This window comes from Macrotis lagotis, chromosome X (genome assembly GCF_037893015.1).
Source record: "Macrotis lagotis isolate mMagLag1 chromosome X, bilby.v1.9.chrom.fasta, whole genome shotgun sequence".
In the NCBI taxonomy this organism is placed as follows: Eukaryota; Metazoa; Chordata; class Mammalia; order Peramelemorphia; family Peramelidae; genus Macrotis; species Macrotis lagotis.
The window spans coordinates 466,205,361-466,233,102 of record NC_133666.1 but is presented as its reverse complement, the minus strand read 5'-3'; the positions used below and the strand labels follow the sequence as shown (position 1 = coordinate 466,233,102).

The 27,742-nt window shown below is 34.0% G+C and overlaps 1 protein-coding gene across 1 annotated transcript in view; it reads right to left on the bottom strand.

The window, feature by feature from the left end:
• The window catches only part of PTPRM (protein tyrosine phosphatase receptor type M), a 1,090,562-nt gene that overhangs the window by 171,771 nt on the left and 891,049 nt on the right, over positions 1-27,742 (bottom strand). The window contains exon 18 of the mRNA XM_074202077.1: positions 24,161-24,348. Coding sequence (XP_074058178.1) covers positions 24,161-24,348 — 188 coding nt within the window. The remainder of the gene's footprint in view (positions 1-24,160; positions 24,349-27,742) is intronic.

Sequence of the window (27,742 nt, the reverse complement as noted above, 5' to 3'; positions counted from 1 at the left end):
ATTGTATTAGAAATGTTAGCTTCAGCAATAAGAGAATAAAAAGAAATTGAAGGAATTAGAATTGGGAAGGAAGAAACAAAACTCTCACTCTTTACAGATGACATCATGGTATACCTAGAGAATCCTAAAAAAAATCATCTCAAAAACTACTAGAAATAATTAGTAACTTTAGCAAAGCCATAGGATAAAAAATAAACCCTCATAAATCCTTATCATATATATAATATGTATATATATATATATATATATTAATAGCAAGATGCAGCAGCAAGAGCTAGAAAGAGAAATCCTATTTAAAGTAACTTCAGTTAATATAAAATACTTGGGAGTCTCCCTGCCAAGGCAGACTTAGAAACTCTATGAAAACAGCTAGAAAACACTTTTCTCACAAATAAAATCAGATTTTAAAAATTGGGCAAATATCAACTGCTCATGGATAGGCTGAGCTAATATAATAAAAATGACAATTCTACCTATTAAACTACTTATTTAGTGCCCTACCAATCAAAATTCCAAAAAATTATTTTAATGAGTTAGAAAAAATTGTAAGTAAATTCATGAAGAATGGAGAAATAAATGAAGAAATAGAAAGTCAAAAATTTCCAGGGATTTAATGAAAAAAAAAAGGGCAAGAGAAGGTGACTTAGCCCTACCAGATTTAAAATTATATTATAAAACATCAGTCATCAAAACTTTCTGGTATTGGCTAAGAAATAGACTGGGTGGATCAGTGGAACAGATGGTGCAATAGCAGGAATTGATTATAGTAATCTGCAGTTTGATAAACCCAAAGTGTCCAGTTTTTGGGATTAAAACTCTCTGATAAAAACTGTTGGGATAATTTGAAGTTAGTATGGCAGAAACTTGGATTAGACCAACACCTCACACCTTATACCAAGGTAAGATCAAAATGGATACAGGATTTAGATATAAAATACAATATTATAAGCAAACTAGGAGATCAAGGAATAGTTTACCTGTCAAATCTATGGAAAAGGAAACAGTTTATGACCAAGGAAAAAATGGAGAACATCATTAAAAACAAACTAGATAATTTTAATTACATTAAATCAAGCTTTTGCACAGACAAAACCACTATAACCAAGATCAAAAGAATTGTAGTAAATTGGGAAACAATTTTTACAACTAGCATTTCTTTTTTTTATTAACGATTTTGAGTTTTACAATTTCCCCTCCAAACTTACTGCCCTCCCCCCACCCCACAGAAAGCAATGTGTCAGTCTTTACTTTGTTTCCATGTTGTACATTGATCCAAATTGAGTGTGATGAGAGAGAAATCATATCCTTAAGGAAGAAACAAAAGGCATAAGAGATAACAAGATCAGACAATAAGATATCTGTTTTTTTTTCCTAAATTAAAGGGAAGAGTCCTTGAACTTTGTTCAAATTCCATGGCTCTTTATCTGGATACAGATGGTGTTCTCCATTGCAGACAACCCCAAAGTGTTCCTGATTGTTGCACTCATGAAACAAGCAAGTCCATCAAGGTTGAACATCACCCCCATGTTGCTGTTAGGGTGTACATTGTTTCTCTGGTTCTGCTCATCTCACTCAGCATCGGTTCATGCAAATCCCTCCAGGCTTCCCTGAATTTCCGTCCCCACCTGGGCATTTCTGACAAAGGACTCATTTCTAAAATATATAGAGAACTGAGTCAAATTTATAAAAAAAAAAGCCATTCCCCAAATGACAAATGGTCAAAGGATATGCAAAGGCAATTTACAGATGAGGAGATCAAAGCAATCCATAGTCATATGAAAAATTGCTCTAAATCATTATTTATTAGAGAAATGCAAATTAAAGCTTCTTTGAGGTACCACCTCACACCTCTCAGATTGGTCAATATGACCAAAAAAGATAGTGATCAATATTGAAAGAGATATGGGAAATCTGGGACATAATACATTGTTGGTGGAGCTGTAAACTCACCCAACCTTTCTGGAGAGTAATTGAAATTACACCCAAAGGGCAATAAAAATGTGCATGCTCTTTGATCCAGCAATACCACTACTGGGTCTATACCCTGAAAAGATCATGAAAAAGGGTAAAAACATCATTGTACAAAAATATTTATAGCAGCCCTGTTTGTGGTGGCAACAAATTAGAATTTGAGTGAATGTCCATTAGTTGGAGAATGGCTGAACTACTTGTAGTGTATGTACATTATGAAATACTATTGTTCTATTAGAAACCAGAAGGGATGGGAATTCAGAGAAGCCTGGAAGGATTTGCATGAACCGATGCTGAGTGAGATGAGCAGAACCAGAAGAACACTGTACACAATAATAGCAACATGGGGGGTGATGATTGATCTTAATGGGTTTGCTCACTTCATCAGTGCAGCACTCAGGGACAATTTTGGGATATCTGTGATTACTATTTATATCCAGAGAAAGAATTGTGGAGTTTGATCAAAGAATAAAGACTATTACCTTTAATTAAAAAAACCTGTTATTTTATTACATAATTTTGCTCTCTCTTATATTTTATTTTTTTCTTAAGAATATGTTTCTCTCTCAATACATTCAATTTAGAATAATGTATAGCATGGAAAGAACGTAAAGACTAACATTGCCTTCTGTGGCAGATGGGGGAAGGGAAGCGAGATTAGGGAAAAATTGTAAAATTCAAAAATAAATAAATAAAATTTTAAAAAGAAATAAAGTAATTGAATAATTGGAGAAAAATAAGCTGGGCACCAAAATAACAAATTCTTTGGCCATGAGGAAAATTGTTGGAAAACATGGATCAGATCCACCAAATGCCCATGAAAACACATAGACCTCACACCCATAAATATTAACATGTTTTTAAAAGTAGCAAGTCCAAAGGTATTGAACATGGAAAACACTTAATAAGTGAAATGAACTATATTTTTACAGATGAAAAACTATCAATTATTAGTGTGAATCATTCCTCAATATAAGTCTATATGCTCTATCAAAACTTTAGAGTTAAAAATCAATACTAAATTAGAAGAAAGGATAAAATGAGGAAAGATGGCATATAATTAAAATATAACCATCGTGTTTCATGCAATAACATGGGGGGATAAGTAAAGGAATAGATCCTAACATGAACTATCAGCATTTCCTATTGAAGTTTAGATGAGAGAAGAGTTTAGATTAGGTAAAATAAGACAGGAATCACATCAGTCAGCAACAGTTGCTATTCTTGCTAAGTCAAGAGGAACAGTGGTCAAGAATGGTGATTTAGAATATAAACCCATTTGTTTATATGAGTTTATCTATCCAAGTCATATTTGCAGAAAATTGGAAGGAGAAAATCAAACATTGGAAAGTGATGGTGAGAAAAGTGAATGTGTAGGGACCTTAGTATGAGGTTGATTTTAACTAGATCACTCCAAATGTAGCAAAAAATAGTTTGCTATAACAACAACAACAGATCTCCATTTTTATCTCTTTATTTTTCCAAACAATTTTCTTAATCAATAAAACATTGGGCTACTGCATTCCACCAAACAGCACTATAGAACTGGAATATAGTAAATACATAGCTTAAACAAACTAAATATTCACAGAGGACCTCTATGCTTAGGGGATACAATTATGAGGGCATTGCAGAATTGATTTTCAAAATCTCAATAAGAGGGGAAAGTATAAAATGTTTGGGGGAAAAATTCTGGATTATATTACTACCAAAAAGAAAGATGATTTGAGGTTATGATATCATTGCATATATTTACATTCACACCCTTACATAAACATTTCAAAACAGTAGTCTATACCAGTAGTGTTGAATTCAAATAGAAATAGAATTCAAATAGAAATCCCTACTGACTGTGTATTGACTTAGAAAAATCACAAATTTACATTTTTTTATATTATATTTTTTCCATTTATCTTGTTAGCTAATTCCAAATTATCCTTGAGATACATTTGGGAGTCTGACACCTCTGATTTACACATGTATTGAGTACATTCTTGATAAAATTTAAAAAGGAAACACAAACTTTCAAAAATACTATTCTATAGACCCTTTATTCATCTGACTGAAAAATGGAAATACAATATTTTATTTTATTGTTCATTCACTATAAATACCATTTGAATTGATAGAACAAAATGCAACATTAAAGATCCCCTCCAAAGAGTCTTCCATGCATATAGTGCAATGATACAATTATATAAGAGTTGTAACATTAGTGATAACTTTGTTATCATTTTATTATTAATATCAAGCTTAACATAAAGCAAGAAGATTAAGGTTCACCATTGCAATAGATAAGAATTTCTACAACTTGGTCTAAAAGGAATCAATCAATCAATCAACAAACATAGAAATGTATCCAGATAGTCCTATTTATAAATGTATTTCCCCCCCGGGACACTATTACATTGTTGGTGGAGCTGTGAACTCATCCAAACTTTCTAGAGAGAAATTTGGAACTATGGCCCAAAGGGCAACAAAAATGTGCATAATCTTTGATCCAGCAATACCACTACTGGGTCTACACCCTGAAGAGATGATGAAAAAGGGTAAAAACATCACATGTATAAAAATATTCAGCCCTGTGTGTGGTGGCAAAGAATTGAAATCAAGTAAATGTCTTTCAATTGGGGAATGGTTTAGCAAACTGTGGTATATGTATGGAACACTATTGTTATATTAGAACCCAGGAGGGATGGGAATTCAGGGAAGCATGGAAGGATTTGCATGAACTGATGCTGAGTGAGATGAGCAGAACCAGAAAAACACTGTACACCCTAACAGCAATAAGGAGGCGATGATCAACCTTGATGGACTCACTCATTCTATCAGTGCAACATCAGGGATAATTTGGGGCTCTCTGCAATGGAGAATACCATCTGTATCCAGAGAAAGAACTGTGGAGTTTGAATAAAGACCAAAGACTATTACCTTTAATTTAGGGAAAAAACCTGATATCTTATTGTATGATCTTGTTATCTCTTATACTTTATGTTTCTTCCTTAAGGATATGATTTCTCTCTCATTACACTCAATTTTGATCAATGTATAACATGGAAACAATGTAAAGACTGACAAATTGCCTTCTGTGGGGGTGGGGGGGAGAGAAGTAAGATTAGGGGAAAAGTTGTAAAACTCAAACTAAGTAAAATCTTTAAAGAAAAAGAATCTATTTCCCACTACACAAAGAATTCTATTTAACAGTCCATATAGGAAAAACAAAATTGATGAAGATCTAACCTTTAGAATATGATATGCAGTGAATCCTCAATACATGGGGGGGAAAGGAAGAGGGGAGGACAAAGAAGTGGAACAAAATTGAAGAGGAAGAAAGATTAGTCATGCAATCTAGGGCAGTGTATATGTACTTAGAAATTGGGGAAAAAGATAAAAAATAGCAATGCAAACAGCAATAATTTCAAGCAATGGTAAGTCTTCTGAAAATGAAAATAATTCTGAGGTTTTATTCAATCACTTAAACTAGTCTATTTTGCCAATTAATCTAAAAATATACAATCAACATAATTTTGAAAAAAAATGAAATGAGAGGTCAGGCATTGTTGAGGCCAAACCACAAGTTAAATGCAAAATTTATTTTTTACAGGAAGTGTAGAATTTATGACTGAAAAGAAACAAGAGAAAGTAAACTTTAAAACAACTGAAAAATGCCATGTTTTGAAGGATTTCAAATGACAAAAAAGCATTTTGCATTTGATCTTGTAATAGGAAATCACTAGAGTTTATTGAGTAAAATGGAGGACATGGTAAGAACATGCAATTTAGAAAAATCATTTTGATAGTTGATTGGAGAACATATAATAGATTGGAATTGGGAGAAATGAGGTAGAGAGACCAATTAGAAGGCTTTACAATTACAATAGTCCAGGTGAGAGATGAGAGCCTGCAGCTGGGTGCAAACTGTGATTAGAGACAAGGAGATATGTATGAAATGTGGTAAAGGTGGAAAAAAGAAGCCTTGGCAACAGATCTGATTCATTAATCATGAATTGAGCATGATACAGAGGTTCTAAACCTGAGTGACTGAGATGATGGGAAAGTCCTTGATGATAATAGAGAAGTCTGGAAGAGGAGAGGGTTTGGGAGTGAAAGGTAAAGAGTTTGAATTTGAACTTGTTGATTTTGAAAAATTTATAAAATATCCAGTTTGAGATCACAGTTTGGATTTTGCTGATGACCAGTCATGGTAGGTTTTCAGCTGAACTGAGCTGGGCTAGTTGATTTCAGAGTACTTTTCTTCCCTTTTATTGGACATGAAAAGCTGGAGCTTTAGAGGTCAAGACTAACATCTGGGTGACCTTGCATCAAAAAGCTCTAACACAGAGCCAAATGAATGGGAAGCATCTGTTGCTGTTTAGATGTTCAAAAAGCACTAGAGTTGGCATTGCCAATAGAGACCATTGGGTTTGACAGGTACTGTGCCAAAGGACTGAATGCTGTTCAAACTAGTAAAGCAACACAATAATAGGAATAAATCCATTGCTATCAAGCATCAAATTAGATAAATATAGAGAAAATTTCTATAGATTCATACTACTTAGAGGTTTATCTGTTTTAGACTTTAAAGTTAAATTGAAAAAGCATTATCTTTCAGGTCACCACCTCTAGAAATATACACATCACAGATTTACTAAAGTAGGAGGACAATAGCATACTTGGGTATATATCAACTGTGAATACATATGGGATTTAGTTTCTTGGGCACTATTCAACCATGATGTTCTCATTAGGTAATTCACCATAAAACAATCAAGTGTCATTCAAAACATTCTCAAATATACTTGTAATTTATTATCAATCTTGTCTAAACTCATAGGTGATACCAAAAAGGTTTATTGTGTGAATTCTGATCCTGTGTCTGGAGTTATATCCAATCAATGAGTTGATAATGCATAACAAATTCAAACCATTTTCTAGTGATTATTGTGTCTTCTTGCACCTCTAAGTTGATAACAGTTGAGCTGGATGTTGCTATGGCTATTAGCTCTATGATTCTGGAATTCCATTTTCCCCAATTAGGTGCCCATATATGCCTACATCAAAGTCCTGTTCTGATGCCTCATTATGTGACACAGGATGAAATCTAAATCAGAAGGGCATGGCCTTTGGCTTATCTTATTTTTTAAGTATGAACTTAATGGATTATACATGTGTCATCCCAGGACCCTTCTAATTAAAATCAGAGATGTTCTTCACTTATTAAGTTAGCCACCAAGGAATAGTTTTGAAATTTTTAATTCTATTACAGCAATTTATGAAGACTGTTGCTATCTTGGGGGGGGGACTTATTTTTAATAATATAAGACCTTTCCCTCTTTCTTTGATCATTTGTGCATATATAGAGATAGCAGTAGTTAAAAAGGCAAGCATTGTTTAGTAACTGGGGGGGGTGTAAATTTAAATAGCTTTTTAGAATGATGCCTATTAATAGATCCACCAACTGTACACCAATGTTCCCATTTTCCAAAAGTCCCTTGAACATTTATCATTTTGAGGGAGCACAAACTTTAATTATTGAAGAACTAAATATTTCAAGGAAACACTGCCCTTTTATGTACAATAGACACATTCTCTCTGAAATTATTTTTATTTGTGCTTTATTACTATATGTGTATACATGTATTTATATACACATATATTGTATACTACACACAACCCACACACATAGTTCTTGCTATCCCACTAAGATGTAAGCTCAAGATAGGGGCTGTGTTTTTGTCTTTTGTCTCAGTGCTTAGAATAGTATCTGGGACATAAGTGTTTATTGTTTAACTGAGTGATATAAAAATTTGTTCCAAGTAAATGTAGACAGGCAATAATAGATAGGTACTCACAATCAACAAGTGGGGATACTTATCAATGCCACCTGCCATAGACTGCTAGACACTCAGCTATAACACTCCTGACTAATCGAATCTAAAGCTAAAAGCATTATAGCAAATGGGGAAAATTTGTTTAACTTGAATCAGCCAAGATAAGGAACATTCTTATAAGCACCTTCAAAATGGAAGTCAGACATGAGTTTTAAAGTACTTCAAATAAATTGGAAAATGTTGAGAGTCATAAACTATTACTAAGGCTTGAGAGGTGTAGAAAATAATTATTCTTGGTTAAACTTTTTGAGGTTTGTTCTAGCAGTATCAAGGTATGACATTGCTAATCTTAAAGGGAAGAAACTAGCAGCAAAATTATGAAATTCTGGGAAAAGATAATATTAAAGGAACTGTGCCACTGAAATATATATATATGAATAAAATTCATAATAATAATAACTAAAATTTATATAGTGATTTACAAATATTATCATCTCATTTTATCCTCCTGTCAACTCTGAGGGGTAGGTGCTATGATTGAGGCAGACATAGCTGTTAAGTTTTTTTTTTTTTTTTTTTTTTTAGTTTTTGCAAGGCAATGGGGGTTAAGTGGCTTGCCCAAGGCCACACAGCTAGGCAATTATTATGTGTCTGAGGCCAGATTTGAACTCAGGTACTCCTGACTCCAGGGCCAGTGCTCTATCCACTTCGCCACCTAGCCACCCCCCAGCTGTTAAGTTTCTAAAGCTAGATTTGAACTCAGATCTTTCTCATTTTAAGTTCAATGCTCTACCTCCATTCAAGTCCCTCTACTATGTCATTTAGCTGCCTAAATCATAAATGCCAGATTTTAATCTTACCAACTCTCTAAATCAGGATTTGAAAACTTGCTTTGTGCCCCAGAATCCTTTGATAGTCTAGAGAAGTATGGACCATTTCTTAGAATGTTTCTGGCCCTACAAACATAACTGAAGGAAATGCTAACAATATGTATCTTCACAACCTCAAGTTTTCTTGGCAAAGATACTGGAGTGGCATGTCATTTCCTTCTTCAACTCATTTTACAGTTGAGGAAACTGAGCCAAACAGGTGACTTGCCCAAGATCATCCACTTAATGAATGTCTTAAATCATATCTGAACTCACAAAAAGGAGTTTTTCTGATTCCAGACCCTACATTCTATTTACTATGCCAACTAGATGTTCTGATAACAATTAGATATTAGTAAAAATAGAGGTAAAATGATTTTTTTTCACCCATGGACCATCACAGACCAACTGAAAGAAGGAATAACAACTCAGGTTAAAAAATGAACCAAAAACCCTTGGTCCACACTAATATTCATAAAAAACCTTTGAATGCAATATATTCCAAGAAGCAATTCATGAATGCATATCATTAACTGACTTTTAATTATTTTATTCAGCTCCAAAGAGCTCCAAACTCAAAATTTCAGACAAAGTTCCTAAATTTTTCTAATGGACTTGTCTCTTCCTCCTTATCATAAATTAAAATTTTAAAATGTGTCAAAAATCAGTTGGCTGCTACAGTCACCAGAGGCACAGCTGTTGTTGATGTTCTTAATGTATTTACAGTGCCTGCCAATCCCTCCCCCAACCCCATCTTTCAATGGTTGTGTTTTGTTTGTTATTTGTATCCTGTGGGATAGAAAATAACCTGCACTGATTGTGGCAATTGATTGACTCAGCTGGTGCTGTGGAATACAAAAATCAGAGAAAAGAGCATCTGAAAAGTGTGTAGGTTGGGTAGATAAGGCTAGAGAGAAGAGAGTGCTCCTCTCGCACTCTGAAATGCATACAGAATAGAACCAGCTGTGCACTGTCTAGCTTGTTCTACAAGCTAGACAAGAAAAAAACGATGAACCGAGTCCTATCCTAAATTTCACAAATTCCACAAAGGGACCCAGCAGCAACCATTTCAAACCATTCCAAGTAGATATTCCTCTCTCCAATTCACTGCTACCCATCCCCAAAGGAGCAGAAAAGTCTGAAGAGAGGGGATAAGTCAAAGGTGGAATGGCATAGGGAATATAAAACTGGTCCTCAAGTTAGGAAGGCCTAAATTCAAAACCTGCTTCAGAAACATGCCCTAAGTATATAAGACTATAATTTGAAGATATGTTATCCTGCATTTTTTGAGGGAGTTCCTCATAGAGGAGATTCCTAGGTCCTTTTTTTAAGTCTTGCTCCTTTAGCACTGACAGAGAACTTAGAAGACATGCAAGTCATTTCTTTTGGCTAATGGTCAGGAGATTTAAGAATGAAAGGCAACCTTCTGTCATATATATATTATATATATATATAATTTCTGAGAGTGCATAGGAAAAAAAAATTGGAGGGAGGAGGGAAAACCCTCCCAACAATGTAGAAGTTGGTTTTTTCCCCCTACCCTTTAGAAGTTCAACTAGGTGAAGATGGAGGTGAATGGCAGATGAAGTGCAAAAACAAAACCAAAAACCAAAAACTAAGGATTTTGAAGGGCATTGATGTCTTCTTCCTGCTAAACAGAATTACTTCTCCACCTAGCTACCATTTCTTTGTCACTGGCAAAGCTATGAAAAGCAGCTAATCTGGGTAATCTCTTATTTTGAAGCAGGAGGAGTGATATGATAGAAGGATAGAACAAATAATTTCATATCCTTGTATTTTAAAGGGCCAGCAAAGAGAACTAGCAGAAATTTCTTGAAAAACTATAGGATGTGGGATTTCAGAAATGTTCATAAGATATTAAGGGTGAGGATTTTGCACAATCTCTCCAATCCTCTTTTCTAAACTTAGATGATAATGATAATGACAAGCCTTTATGTAGTACTTTAAAACTTGACAAGCATCCTAAGTATATTATCTTATTTGATTCTTACAACAACCCTTGAGGCAAGTCCTATTATTATGCTGCCTTAAGAGGAAACTGAGGCTGAGAGAGATTAATGTTAGACAACTACTAATTATCTGTGGCAAAATTGGAAGTGTCCAGGTAGTTGAACTCATGGCTCTACTGAAAATTTCAAGAAAATTTCTATCCTAGATAAATAATTATGAGAAAATGATAAGAAAAGGTAAAAGGGGAAAAATCTCATAATTTTAGAGCTAGGAAAAAACCACAGAGATCAACTAAGTAAGTTCTTCCATTTCACAAATTATTAAACTGAGGTTTAGATGGTTGAAGTGATTTGCCTACAATGTCACAGAGCTAGTCAGGACAAAGGCAGGCCATTTACCTGTCTGCACCCTTTTAATGGGGTAGGAGGAAAAAGAAATAGATTTATATTTATTAAAAAAAACCTTAAAGATACAAAAAAACCTTAAACACATAAATTTTATACACACACACACACACACACACACACACATATATATATATTCCTTGTATCATCTTCCTATTGGACATTTCAAACTATATGCCCCAGAGATATCTCAAACACAGCATGTCTAAAATAGAATTCATTATTTTTTTTCTCTCAAACATACCCTTTTCTGAGCTGCCCTATTTCTATCAAGTCCTTAGGTTCACAATTTTAGCATCATCCTTGAATCTTCACTCTTTTTCACCCTGTGGATCTAATCAGTGACTAGATATTGCTGTATCTTTCTCCATGTTATACTTTGAAACAATTTTCTTCTCACTCATATAATTATCAACTTAGTTCAGGCCTGCATCACCTCATCTGGACTATTGTTTTGGTCTCCTAATTGAGCTCCATCTCAAGTTTCTCTCCTAGTTCAATTCATCCTTCACATAGCTATCAAATTGATTTTCCTTAAGTGCAGATTTGACCATTTCACTCTCTTACTCATTAAATTCCAATTACTTCTAGGGTCGAATATAAATTCCTCAGTTTGTCTTTTAAATCCCTTTACAACTTAACAGCAACCTACATTTTCATTCTCATTCTTCTCATTCGCACTCCTTTCCTGCATTATATGGCATAAGGAAATTGGTCCATTTTTACTGTTCTTTGCATGTAATACTCCATCTCCACATCTCCATGTCTTTTTGTTGGAGATCTCCTCTCTGGAATATAGACCCTCCTTACCCCATGTCAAGGAATCCCCATCTTTATTAAAGACTTTGTTGAAGCATCCCATTTATATGATGTCTTTTTCTCCCCTCCCTTGTTTTTATTATAAATGTGCATATGTGTGTGCATATATCTATAGCTACATATATGTATATAAAATGTCTTCATAAATATACATTTATCCCTTAATAAAATATATAAATATATAAAAATATAAGCTCCATGACAGCAGGGAATATTTAATTTTTATCTTTGTGGCCTCAAAGTCTAAGCAAATATTTAGCATATTGTGAAAACTTAAATAAATGCTTGTTGGTGGAATAATTCATTTATTATGCATTAATTAATTAATTAATTCCCACAATGAAATGCTAGAGGTTGGACATTTAAATGTGTATCACAGTCTATACAAAAGACACTTTTTTCATTTTGCTTATGTGGTTTGATTATTTTTTTAATAATTTAGTCTATTTAATAATTTTGGTCTATTTTGAGTGATTATGGAACTGATTTGCAATGTTACTGAGTTTGATGAAATCAGCACAATGTCACCCACCTACAGAATGATCCAAAGTACCTCACTCTATGGATAGGGTCTTGTCATTCCAAATCTGGGCTCGGTGAACTTTAACATACACAAATGCACATATATACATACATTCACACAACATATTATACATCTTTGAAAACTGGTGTATTGCAATATAGGTGCTATCCTTATAATACTCTGTATTTTATTTTAAATTAAAAAAAATATTCTTAGAAGGGTTTTATATACTTCACCAGGAAGTCAAAGGTATTAATGACAAGAAAAAAAAGAGTAATGATCCCTGACCTATAGGAAATCACTCTTAATTTTAATTTTGCATTGAATTTTCTCCATGACAATGGCAAACACTTTTGGCAAACATGATTCTTAATTTTATGTTACTTAATACATCATAGGGACATTGGACAGAGCTATTTTTGTTAGTATACCTTCCATATAAAATTATATTCTTATAATATTAATAAATTGATTTAACATTATGATGGTTAAAATTAAATATTTCAGAATTTAAATATATGTGTGGTAGACATCATTTTGGTGGACCTTCAAGGTGATATATAGTAAATAAATAATCAATACAATAATGCTTTTAAATATCTTTCAGTGAAATGACTGATGCTAACAATGTGACCTACTGTGTAATTTTACTTATGTATTATATGGATTATTCATATAACAATTTAAAATACATAGGAAAGTTGGCATATGGGTCAGAAGTTAATTTTTTTTTAGATTTTTTTTTTTTTGCAAGGCAAACGGGATTAAGTGGCTTGCCCAAGGCCACACGGCTAGGTAATTATTAAGTGTCTGAGACCAGCTTTGAACCCAAGGTACTCCTGACTCCAGGGCCAGTGCTTTATCCACTACGCCACCTAGCCGCCCTGCTAGTTAATTTTTTTTTAGATTTTTTGCAAGGCAATGGGGTTAAGCAACTTACCAAAGATCACACAGCTAGGTAATTATTAAATGTCTGAGGTCAGATTTGAACTTAAATCCTCCTGACTCCATGGCCAGTGCTCTATTCACTGTGCCACCTAGCTGCCCCTGAAGTTAATATTTTTTTGATCATTCTTGTAGATCAAAATGTTGGGTTCCTTTCAGTGTATACTTCTTTTGTAAACTCTTCCTATGTTTTCTTTAGTATCATTTTTGTTTCTTCAAAAAGTTCAAATCAGATTTGTGACATTAGAGTTCATTTATGATGATTCTACAATCTTTGATGGGGAAAGAGCTTGAAATAAAAATCTTTAAATATCCATTTTAAATATTTCTTCCCCTTTCCAGTTTCATACTTAAATGTGCTTAGGATTATTTTGCTTAGTTGGGTTTCTAGTATAGCTTTCTTTAAATTTGCTTGTTTTTTCTATTATTTCTTATTATTTGATAACATGCTATTGTTCATAATCTTTCATAATCTGCCACCATCCTCTTACAGATTTTATGAAAAAAAGTTTATATTCTAAAATGGAATGCTTTTGTCTTATATTATGTGCACATTTGGTGAGGCATTAAAGTTTTGCTGGATAAGGTGGTTTCTAGGTTTTTTATTGTCCTTGTTATGAAAATGGATTTATATTTAATTTATATCTAATATTATTTAACTGATTTATTTAATATTAATTTTAAATTTTATTATGAATTATTAGATTTATTTAATATTTATATTAAAACTTAAATTGTTAAAGTTGGTGGCAGTATCTTCCCTATCCATCTGTTGAAAGGATGGCCACTTTGTCTACTCTCCATTGTATTTTCAAAGAAAATTACATGAAATGTTTATATTTCCTAAATTATTCATATAAAAACATTCCTCTTCACAGGGAATAGGAATTGTCACTTAAAGAGGAAACACCTTTCTCTTTTCCTTTCCCTTTTTCTTGGAGACCCAGTATAATTGCTTGATAGTGCAGTCTTGTTTTATATTACAATAGAATCAGGGAATAGAAAAGTTAGCTTTTATATAGAGGAAGGCAAAGGTATTGTACAAGAATTGTTGTTTGTACCCTGAATTCTTCAGTACTCTAAGCCAATGTTCTACAAATCCCTGAAAACTACAAAGATGTAATGAAGCATGGCATCGTGGACTAACAGGGATGGAGAAACTAGTCTTCTCTTGCTGTAGAGCCATGTGACCCTGAACAAGTCATCTTCATAGGCTCCAGTTTCCTCTGGAAAATTAAAATATCACTATAAAATGTGACATAAAAGTGAGTTATTATTAGGTTCTAAAGGATGATTTTATAGTATGAATGTCTGAGTCTTGGACTGTTTTGTGTGTGTGTGTGTGTGTGTGTGAAGTATGCTGGGGATGGTGGAGAAGAAGTTAGCTGGTTTCCCCTGCCTCCCCATCTCATACAGATTCACAGGAGACTTCTCCCTGTAGACTTATCAGAGACTGATTCATTTTGCCTATAGGGGAAAGAACTGAAACCTTTATTTCATAGCAATGTAAACAATTGTGCCCTTTACACTTTGTCTTTCTCCTGAGAACTCTGAACTACCATCAGCTGACAATATGCCATTTTCTGTTCAATTCAGCATGTTTACTTTTTTATTGTGATTCATGTCTGAGTTTCTTTTGAATCAAATTATTGTATTTCCCTGGTGAGAAGTGCAATCTGACTATCTTGTTAAACCAAAATCAAATGAAAAAGTTCACAGTGAACACTTCTTAGTCTCATCCCTACCATATGCTTCTTCTTTTTATTTGGACATTCATCTGCCTGATACTTCATCAGTAATGAGTTCTTCCAAAGCTTAGGCCAATTTTCAGACACTTTTATCTTTGTAAAGATAAAAGAGTATTGGTTGAAAATCAGTGTCAACAGAGGGAAAAAACCTCCATTTCAAAAAAAAAATCCCACAATCTGGATAAATTGTTTTTCACAGCCTATGAAATGAAGCAACCAAAGAAACCAGAATAGTTGTCTTGATCATTACTCAGTAGGAGTCATAGCATGAAGTATAGCTGTTGTTTTATATTTTATCCTCAGAGAAAGTTTCCATATTGAAATAATTGATTATTTCAACAAGTCTTGGGGCTTAGTATTCTATGACAAAAAGATAGAACTACGGAAATACAAGCATACTGCAGTTTTTCATTACAGAAGAATGCCCTTCTCTCTTTACTTCTCTGAGTATTTATAACAAAAGATAATGCTGAAGCCTTCTTCATTCTTACCATATAATAAGAAGGGCTATTCATATTCTCCAGTTCTCCATCTAATGATAATAATAGGGCCATTGCTATTTGACCCTAATGTATAAATTTTTTCCCTCCCCCCCCCCCCGAAAAGCTACCTTGAGAATGGCAACAATATAAGCCTTTTTAAAGTAAAGGCATTCTGATTCTTATGTTAAACACCATTCCTTAGAGCTTTCCTAAGTTTAACAATTATAAAAATTCTATTTTTGATATAAAAGGTTGAATAGATGCAATGATTTTTAAAAAAACACTGTAATTTTGTCTGATCTCACTCTCTTAAGGTTCACAAGAATGAATACAATCAAAATCTGCCTATTCATTTAATAAATCCACTATAATAAGCACTTTTGATTATACATGTCACTTGACAAAGGCATTATTGAGCTCTGAAGATGAAAAACGATGACTTATTATTCCCTCCCTGAAATTGTTATCAGTTTACTCCATTTCCCCCCAAAGGTATAAGATTTTCTATTAAGGTTAATTTGCATATAGCCACTATCTTGAGTCCTAAGGGAATTTAATCAGTCAGAGAACAAAATATTTATTAAGTGCTTTCTCCTGTGCCAAGCACTGTGCTATGTATTGGGAATACAGAGAAAGATAAAAACATAGTTTTTATGTTCAAGGATCTCCCATTCTAATGGTAGAGAGACGATATGCAAGCAATTATTTACATACAAGATACACAGAACGCATATGGAAGATAATCTTATGGAACAGACACTAACAATTAGGAGAATGGAGGAAGGTCTCTTGAAGAAGGAAGAATTGTTGTAAATCTTGAAGGAAGCTAGGCAAACGAGGAAGAGAAGGTGAGAAGGAAGAGCATTCCAGGTATGGGGGTGGGGTAACCAAAAAAGGCTTGAGTTTGAAATGGAATGTCATGTAAGAGGAACAGTAAGAAGATCGATGTTATTGGATCTTAGAATTCAGGCAAACAGGTAAAATGACTAGAAAAGCAGGAAGGATGGTGCACTAATATAAAGGGCAAAGTCAAATATACCAGCAGTCAAACCTGCATTTTGGAAAGGTTTCTCTGGTGGCCATATTTTATTTACAGACATACCAAAATGAGGGCAGCTAGGAGCCACGGTGCATAGATTGCTGAACCTGGAGTCAGGAAGACTCATCTTCCTGAGTTCAAATGTGACCTGAGACACTTACCTACTATGTAACCCTCGCACATTTAACCCAGTTTGTCTCCTGGAGAAGGAAATGGCAAACTACCCAAATATCTCTGTCAAATGGGGTCACAAAGAGTCAGACATGACTGAAACAACTGAATACAATGTACCAAAATGATATCCTTTATTTATAAGGTGACACCACCACATGGAGCTGGGAACCCTTTCATAGCTATCAATATCCATAAAACAAGTTGATTTAAGACTATTTAGTTCAATTCCCTTATTTTGGAGAAATAATAATAATAATGATAATAAATGGCAGAACTGGGTTTATTAGAAAACAACAATAACCAAAATTCATTAGTTTGGGGCATGCCATAGCTGTTCAGGATTTGAAGTCAAAGGACCTTCATTTGATTCATGGTGTTGCTGTTTATGCTTGCTACCTATTACCACTTTGGGGAAGGGAATGGCAAATAACCATTTATAAGTATCTCCATGTGCCAGGAACTACCCTAAGTGTTTATAAATCCTCACAATAACTTTGGACGGAAAAGTGAATCATTTACTTTATATGGATTTTACTTTCTTCATCATAAAAATGAGAGGACTTGAATAAATGATCTCCCATATCCCTTTTACCATTATATTCTAGGTCCTATGATATTGGGAGAGAGAGGAAACCTAGTATAGTGGATAGTCTCAGAGGGAGGAAGACCTAGATTCAAGTCCAACTGTTTGTGACTGAAAGAGTTACCACCCTCAGTGGCAGATTCAATTATAAACGACTATATGTTTCAGTGTAAAAGGCCACGTGTATATGTCAAAAGGAATTTCCTCTTCAGGTGTTCTCTTTGCCAAAGAAATAATAAGTTTTGTGTGGAAAAAAAGATCTTGAGTATTTTCAGCATTTTAACAACTGAATAAGACTCAGAGAATGATTAAAGAAGTATTGGCACATATAACAGGAGAAATATCATTCAGGATAAAAAATGGACAAACTATATACTCAACCAAGGATCTATGTTCCTATATTCATGTTTGGGATGAGGAGCAGCTAGGTTGCTCAGTAGATAGCAAACCAGACCTGAAGTCAATCAAGACTCATCTTCCTACATTCAAATATAGCTATGTGACCTTAGGCAAGTCAATTAACTTCTTTGTCTCAGTTTTCTCATTTGTAAAATGAGCTGGAGAAGGGAAATGGTAAACTGCTCCAATTTGTCTGCCAATAAAATACCAAATAAGTTTATGAAGAGTCAGACACAACTGAAAGGCAACAGCCACCACCACCATTACAACAACAACAGCAGCAGCAATAACAACAACTATGGAAAAAGAAGGGAAGGGCAGAGTTAGAGTAGGAGTGAAGTGAAACATGATTGGGACTTTTCCTGAAAAGTAGTCTAGGAGAGGCAAGCATCAATCAAGAGAGCAGGACCTCAGGGCCAAAAGCCTGCTGATGAGGAGTCCAGAAGGAAGGGGGGAAAATGGCTACAATGTCATCCACATAGGTACTCTTTTAAATGAAGCAGATCAAAACCAATCTATATTTTCATAATGTGTAATCCTTGCTCTTGTTTTCTAATGATGTTCTATTGAGGATCTATCCAGGGTGGTAAACATAACAGGTTTCCAAACCAAGGTATAGGTACTTCAAGGGGGACAAGCAATATTATAAATAATTGTATTATTGTATTGATCTATTCCAAAATCAGTAGTGTCAGTGGATTATAGAGATGTCTAAGAAGCTAAGGGTGGAAAAGGGAGGGAATATTATAGTTCATCTGCAAAATTTGAAAAAAAAGTAATTTGGAAATAAATATTGCTAGCTAAAACCAAATGAATGTGGTTTATATGTAAATTTTTTTTTTTAACTGAGGAAAAAATACTGATAACAACCCATCAAAAGATAAGCTAATGGACCATTGCAATAACCAGAAACTTTGAATTGATTTTGGAACAATGAAGTTATAACATTTTAGGTTTACCCTTGGAGGAACATATCCTATTCTTACTGTGTTTATGGTTCCAACTCTGTGAACTAGGATAATCAGTCTTGTTCTTAATCACATAAAAAGCAAGAAGCAAACTAGAGATAGATTGCTATCATCTTTAACAACCATGCCAAAAAACCCCCTATTGATTGACCAGAGACAATCAAGTATCTTATTGATTTACTTGACTGATAAATATTGAACAATTTTATCATACCCAAAATATAGTCATATACAGGATACAATTGCCTGGACAAAATTAATTTATTTTATCTTTTACATGCATATGTGTAAATTCAAGAATTTACTTACTTTCCTTATTGAATAACTGGTCAATACTCAAACATTTATTAGACTTTTAATTTTTGTGTTAAACTAAGAATACAAGCAAAGAAAAGAAATATCCTTTGCCCTTAATGAATTCATTTTAACAGGAAAACAGCATGCTAATAGCTAGGTATATACAAATAAATAAAGAGAATATATGGAGTTACCATAAGTACAGAACAGAAAGGAACCGAGGTGCTGTTTCCTCTCAGTTTCGCAGGAGACTGAAAAAGGGTTGGGAACCCTAGCTGTAAATCTTTAAACATTTCACAAGTAGTAGGACAACATTTGCACTGTCCATTTCTTTTGGGTCAGCCCCAGTTTTGATTCTTTGGAATCTGTAGCAGTCTATGATTCCCTGAAATATAGCTAAACTAGAAGAAAACTGATATTAGTAAGATGGGTTTGGGGGAGCCAGGGAGCACCTCGTGATCACCAACAGTATTAAATGTATTTTCCAGATTCAATTCAATTTCCTCTAATCAGTATATTCTAGTGTTTTTCTATTGCCCCAAGAATCATATATATTTTGGTTTAGTTTCTGAAGCTTTTCACAACCTTGTCCCAACAAACTTTCCATCTTCATTGTCTAATTTCCTCCTTCTCCTTTACTCCATGATCCAGCCTTCTTTTAGTTCTTCATTCATAACATGCCAGTTTCCACCTCTATTGCTTTTGCAACAGCTATTTTCCTTGCCTGAAATCCACTTCCTCCTCCTTTCCACCTTGAAGAATACTTGTCTTCCTTCTGGAAATAAGTCTTTTCTGATCCTCTCAACTGTGAGTGTCTTCCTTTCCAAACCACCTTGCACTTAGTCATTCTCAAATTGTTTATATTTATTCTCCTTCTATTGATTCCATATATACTTACCTATACTTTTATTGTCTTCCCTCTTAGAATCTAAGCACATTACAAGTAGGGAATGTTTGACTTACTGTATTCCTACTGTCTAATACAATGTCCTACACAGAGCAGGAACTTAATAGATAGCTGTTGACTGTTATGGGCTCAAATTTTTATCTCTTTGTAGTACCTAAGTAACACAAATGTACTGATGTGACTAACTTAATGTTCTATCCATCCTGAACTGCTTATCACAGTTTAGATAACAGGTTTCATTCATTTTTTTCTATATGGATTGTTAGGATTCCCTTCTAATTGGTCACATATCTTGCCAAGAATGAACTATACCATTATCATCACAATATTATCTAAAACATAAGTATCTAGAGGCTTTCCCCATCTAAAGTGATATCTCTTCATTTTGGATTCTGAAATCAGAACAGTGTTGAATAATTTTGGTTTCCCAACCTCTGCTTTAGTAATAACTGAAGCATTGTTTAACAGAATTATCTTTGTTAAGGGATTTTTTTTTAACAATGCTAACCCATTTATGGGAAACATTCTGTTAGAGCAGAAACTTTGAGGTTGTATTTTGTTCTACACCAAGTCATATGTTTTATAATTAACAAACATAAAAACAGTGACACCCTGCACCTTTCAGTCAATATTATGATTGAGAAGATGCGGTTTGCCTTAGAAAGTGATTTTTAAAAAGCCTGATTACTCCCTTCCCACATTTTTATTCAATGATACACTATATTTGTGACTAGTTCTTTCCCATTAAGTTTTTTAGATATGAGAAATTAGACATATGGGTCAATAGTTATTGATGACCTCTTGAGCAAAATTCGGTATCATCTTCTTCCAGATATCTTAAAATATAAACTCCTCAGTTCTTTAAAGTTTGTTTCACTTCTAGTTTAGATTTCAGGGCACATATCAGGTATAAAAAGGCTGTCACACATTTCCATTGATCATTTAAATGTAAGAAGTGTCACAAGGGAATGATCAGAATCATATATTGACAGAGAAGGATACCAGATAGATAGTGATAGAGTACAAATGCCCTTGGACCCAGGAAATGAGAAAAAGACCTAAAGAAAGGACTTCAGCATGATGGGTAGTTCCTACAAGGAGGCTGTACAGGAGAATAGGGACAACTATCCTAGAATCATATGGCATGAGTGTGTTTGCAATCTGCACCTCTGGAGGGAATATGAACATCATCAACCATCAAGTCATTTGTTAAACACTATCTATCTGCTGAGTGCTGGGGTTACAAAGAAAGGCAAAAACAGTCTCAAGCTCAAGGGCAAGGAAGATCATTCCAGGCACAGGATGTATTTTTTTTTTCTAAGATTATCTTTCATCTGCTATTTTTATTGTCTTGCCTATATCTATTCATTCACATATTGTCTCCCTCATTAGAATGTAAGCTCCTCAAGGGCAGGAAATATGTTTGCCTTTATTTGTATCCCGTGAATAATGGTTTACACATACTGAGAGCTTAATAAAGGCTCCAGGACTGTGATTACTCACTGTAGCTTGGGTTGTAGAATCCATAGAGGAGAGTAAAGCAGAGAAAGCCTGGAAAGATAGGAAGTGGCCGGGTTGTGATAACTTTAAATGAGATCATGGAGTCCCTGATGTGAAGGAACCACTTGGTTTGGTCAAACTCTTCCCATTTTTCATCTTCTTTAGTTCCATTTCCATAAGTTAACAAATGTGTGAGAAAGTTTAACAACTTTAAATGAATCATTACTATCTGTTTAAAAATAAGGTTATTACCATGTTTTACATATTAAAAATCAGAATTCTCATTCAGGCCATCTGAATGAAAAATTGGTTTGCATCATTTCTATGTACTGACATCTTGACCTATATTTTTTAAGTAGTTCCATATATACATGATATTAGGCAGCTATAAAGTTATAGGGGGGCATTCCATGGGAACAATATTAAAAGTGAGCAAATTCAAGGGTGTTATGCAGAGTTACTATACTATTAAATCTACTTTGTGAAATTATTTTTGTTTGGGGCAAATTTGTTTGCGGATGCTTGTAGGTATTTTCACCCTGAATGTTTTTTTGAAGACTCAAAGACTAATAGATTTTGAGAAATAGGGTATCTCCCAAATGGTCTTGGATTAATCTGTGAATTATTTGATGAAATCACTAATCTCTTTCACACTATCATTCTTACTATCACCAAACATTTAAGTGTCATTTGTGTACAAGTTTCTAGATAGCTTCAAGGTACCATCCCTATTCACAAGATTTATATTTTTCTTAATATACTATGAATTTAATTTCATTTTTCTACTTACTTTAATCTTTTCAGTTCTTTTCCTTAATCCTATTTAGTTTGTCCTCTAAAAGGGTAGGGAGGGAAGTAACAAGTAAAGAAAGCCAAAAAATAATGCATGCTATGTAAGTTAAATTATTAAAATTAAATCCAAGAATTTCAGATTTATTTTTTAGAAGATGTGTAGTCAGCTCAAATGGAAAATCTGAGGAACATACAACAGTTCCCATATGTGTATAGCCTTATTAAATGACCCTGATCAAGTTTCTCTACAGAAAGAAAATAAGGATAACCAAATCCCCATTTTATTGTTTTGGACAAAAAATAACTATTCTTATTTCTCATAAACACAACAGTGACATGACAAACATCTGTACTGTTGGTTGCTCTGTTGTTGTAATGAGTCTGTTGATTGAGGTTAGAAAAGATAGCTCAAGTCAACATAATCACACAAACATTTCAGGGAAATAAAATTGAGATATTGTTATTTGATCTTAAATGTCAGAAAGAAGCAAAGTTGATGTCCATAAGAGTTTGAGACTATCTGAACCAGATGAAAAATGAGTTGCTTCTGATAAGATATATCCAAACTATAGACCAGGTTAGGATCTGTTGTCTCAATACATCTTATTGATGATAAGAGTTAGGAATGCATATATGGGCAGTTATGTGGCACAGTGAATGGAATGTCAGCTCTGGAATCAGGAGGACCTGAGATTAAATCCAACCTCAGACACTTCCTAGTTTTGTGACTCTGGGCAAGTCACTTAACCCTATTTGCCTCAGGTTCTTTATCCATAAAATGTGCTAGAAATGGAAATGACAAACCACTTCAATATATTTGCTAAGAAAACCCCAAATAGGGTCATGAAGAGTTCAACACAAGTGAAAATGATTGAAAAAAATAACATATAGAACTTTAATATGCATATAATATTTTTAATTTTTACAAAATACTTTATATGTGTTATGTCTAATCCTTACAAAAGTACTGTGAGATAGGTGCTGATATTGAACTCATTTTAAGGAGAAAGCAATTCAGTCTGTGAGAGGTTAAGTAATTTTCCAGGGTCATCCAACTAATGTGTCATGGGCATGGTTTGAACTCAGGTTTTCCTGACTCCAAATTCAACATCATTCTTTCTGAAATCTTGGGGGAAAATAAGTACCTATGTTCCTGCTTTGCTTACTAGTTTATGAAATTTTATGATTGCACCTACTTTATTAGAAAAAATATAAGTTCACTTTAAAGTCCAAATATGCATCCACAGCAAAAGAAAATCAATGCTCAGGGAAGCTTTGGTGTGCTTCTTGAAATAGATTTCTTAAAAACTAATGCTATCTATGATTTTTGAATGACATTCTGACATTCTAGCTTCTAACAAGGAATGTGAGATAAGTAAAAACATCAGTTTGTCTTGCTGAGGGTGAATGTCACCATTCAAGAAAAGAACACAGAAAGTCCACACAAGAGGGCAGGGGTAATAACAGGTGTTTCATGCTGGTAGAACTAAAATTATTGTCCTAGGCCATGACATTTATCAGACTCTTTAGTATTATTTAATAATCGCCAGTAGGTCTGTAATTTTTAAGAAGACATTTTCTTTCTCTGTTATGGATGACTGCTGCAATATACCTTCGGGCTCCAAGTCCCATTTATAAGAAAGTCAGAGGGAGGAAAGAGAAATCAGGAAGAAGGGCCTAGCGGGTTAAGTAATTTCAAATTTCATTACTCTTTCCATAGAACAAACAAAGAATTAAAGCAGGCATTCCCTTCCCATTTAACTTCTAACACTTTGAGGCATTCAAGACTTTTATATAATAGTGTCTTTCTTAATCACTGACTGTGTACTATTCTTAAGGGATCTGTTTTGTGTTTTCTTATGATTTAAGTAGAAAAGACCAAAAATGATTTCCCAGAAGGTCTGGGAAGTGGGCTCTTTTTGTTGAATTTGGGCTCACCTCATACTCCTCTTTGAAGCCATATCCTTCTGCACATTTCATCTGGGTGATGTGCTGCAGTAAGTCGGCCACACGGATGGCTGGATGAAGCTGCCCCGTCTGGTAGGGTACATCTGCATTCTCACGCTTCTTGTAAGTGTGGGACTGGACCAAGCTGCTCGTGTCACTGGCCATCGTATGGGTTTCGTCTAGGAAAAATATGGATGCAAAATAAACAAGGGCACATCAACAAGCTATGTTTTGAATAAATTGCCTGCTAAGAGACTGGCAGTTGTCATCACCCAAATCTATGACTATAGTACCCTCTTGTAATACCTCAGCAAGGAAGAAAATAAAATATCCAGAAATTCTTAATGGGAAGAGCAAGACTCATTGTAACGAGGCAAAGAATTTATGCTTTGCAAAGCAGTCCAAACCATATATTGCTTTCCAAAAGTTAATTGATAAGGAGAGTTATTAAGCCCCTCGGCCAAGGTGTGCTAAATCATATTGAAATTTCATCCTGAAACGTCATCAAGTCCCTTTGGTGTAAAACAGCACTTGCTTCCCGCTAAGAGTAGTTGACTCTTCTTTATTACGAAACAAATTCTCTACAGATGGCCTTGTGAGCAAAATAAAAGTGCACAAAATGGTTTATGGTTTTTAAAGCCAGGGCTGCAATGAATGTGTGGATTTGACACAACATACCAGAAAAAACCCCCAAAAAACAAATGCACAAAAAAGGGAAATGACAATGGATCATCTGATTGGCCACTTGGCATGCTTTAATCATGGGCCATTACATGTGACATGTTAAATGATTGCATGCAAGCCAACACACAACAGAACCAGCTAGGTTTGTTTAAAAAAAATCTATAGGTAATACACACATTCCCACTCCCTCCACACCTTTTCAATGGGACAGATGGGGAACTTACCATTTATTGGCACTTTTAAGAAGATACATATCAGGAGAAAAAAAAAGAGGAGGAGAAAAAGGAAACAGGGCATAAGCAACAATAAGTACTATATGAATCATTACAGGTAATTTCTATTTGAACTTTTAGCTTCACAATTTAGATTCCTATTCATATGTAATTTCATCAGAGGGTCATGTCTAGGTTTCTCCACCAAGTTAGAATGGAGGAGTTTAATAGAAGCACTTGAGAATAAATGGGAGGTGAAAATAGCTTTCTAATTGCTTTCTACCCCCCACCCCCACCAGAACCAAGTAATGACTAAATGAACCTTATTTTTGACTTAATACATTTTCTCACTGAAATACCAGGGCCAAGTCTATCAAATTGTACTACAATTCAGTTCACAAAAACCTAAAGAGGTCATAGTTATAACAAAAGATTGCCAATAAAATTAGTTTCATTAGCTGCAGAAATACTAGTTATTTTTTAAAAATTCTTTATAGGGAAAAGTTTCATGATACTAAGATTCTAAGATATTTATTTTCTAAAGGTCAACTTAATATATATATATATATGTATATATATGTGTGTGTGTGTGTGTGTGTATGTAACCTGTGTTACATGGTGAGGTTATTTTATTTTAATATTCTATATAGACTTAAATGATCAAAAATATATCATTAAATTAATATATTTTTCTTAAAATATAAACACCAGAACTGGAGTTAAATTTAGGTAAAAATGATGAACATACCTATTATTTATACATCAATAATACAATATTTTAAAAATAGATTATTTATTATGGGAAGATTAACAAAATCCAGTTCATTGTACTATTTTTTAAATCATTGTTTGGAATCTAAAGTCTCTCTATATTGCAAAGCACCTTGGGATGCATGGCATGAGAGGTGGTACACGTGTGTAGCTATGTTGCTATTGTTGAAATGGCACCTGTATCACTACAAGGTGGCTAAAGACACATAAAACAAAATAAAGGTATAGTAAATTGATTTTATGATTTTTATTTGGATTCAATAAAATTTGACTAAATTCATTAAAATTTGATATTTTCTTTCTTATGTCAAAACAGTCATAATTACATCTGAAAATGACATTATCAAGTTTTCTTACTATTGACAACTTGGCTTAAAAAAACTGGGGTGTTGGAACCCCAGTTAGAATGCTAAATCAGCTGGGCTGAGACAGAGCCCATTCTTTCCTTGAGATGATAATAAATGAAACATTGCTAATGAATTTTCCCCTCTGTGCCTCTCTCATTCTCTTAGCTTTGGATCCTTTGGGATGCACATTATTAATATATTCTCTGCTGAGGGCTGACCTTATAAACTTCCTTTAAATGATTTGGGTCATTCAGTGGGAATAAAAACAGCAATCTAACCATTCTCCTGTTTCTAGAAGGGCTGGTTATAATGCAAGAGCTGGCCATTCCATGCTAAATTCTACTCAGATTCATGAGTTTTAAACCCTTGTAATTAAAGCTACCCAGTGTAATATGTATGAAATGACCTACCAATGCATAAAGATATAATGGTCTCATTATCATGTGGGCAGGATTTAAACTTTTAAAAGTAAAATCCACCTAAGTACCTAAGACTAAGAAGATGGTCAACAAATAATTCTGTTCCCCAGAAGGAACTATCTGGTCCATGGACCAATTGTTTTAAACTTCTGTATTTAAATTTATATCAATTATATTTTTAAAAGTGCTAATTAATGGGGCACCTAGGTGGCTTAGTGGATAGAGCACCGGCCCTGGAGTCAGCAGTATCTGAGTTCAAATCCGATCTCAGACACTTAATAATTACCTAGCTGTGTGGCCTTGGGCAAGCCACTAAACCCCATTATCTTGCAAAAAACTAAAATAAAATAAAAGCGCTAATTAATTTTTTTTCCTTCCCAGAGGCTGCATGGTACAATAAAAAGAGTACTGGATTTAGGGAAGAAGACTTAGGTTCAAAGCCCACCTGAACCATACTATCTGGGTGACCTTAACCAAGTTACTTAACATCTTTTGGCCTCAGTTTCTTTAGCAGCAAAATAGAGTAGGAGGAAGGGTTTGAATTAGATAACCCCTCAGTCTCTTCCAGCTCTAAATCTTTGTTCTCATGATCGTAATTTGATTTCATGCTCATATGTAAAAACTATAAATAAGTCTATGTAATTAGACTTGAGGTGCTAGAAGCAGCCTAAAGTTTTCAGTTAGGACTTGAAATCTCAGGATTAAATGATGTATGTGCTCTAAAATAATTTAGAAAAAAATGATGCATAAATAATATTAAGATATCTTGAAGACTCATAATAACTAGCAAAATGGGTATTGCCATTTTTCCTATTAGTTTTAAAAAACAAATGTAAAAGGTCTATCAATATGATGGTATAAATAAATTTAAAGTGACCCTGTGAGAAAGTCAAGGATTCTCATTTTGACAATAATGAATGAATCCATTATTTTCAATTTCTAAGAGATACTCAGATGAATATTTACTTTTAAGGATTTAAGAAGTCCTTTTTTCCCTATTAAAAATGCCCCAAGGATGCAAAGGTGATATGATTTGTCATAAATACTATATTTCCTGGGTTATCTTTTTTGTGAAAATATATTTTAGAACAAACTGACATTAAAGTAATAAAACAACTAGATTTACTTATTTAATCTGGG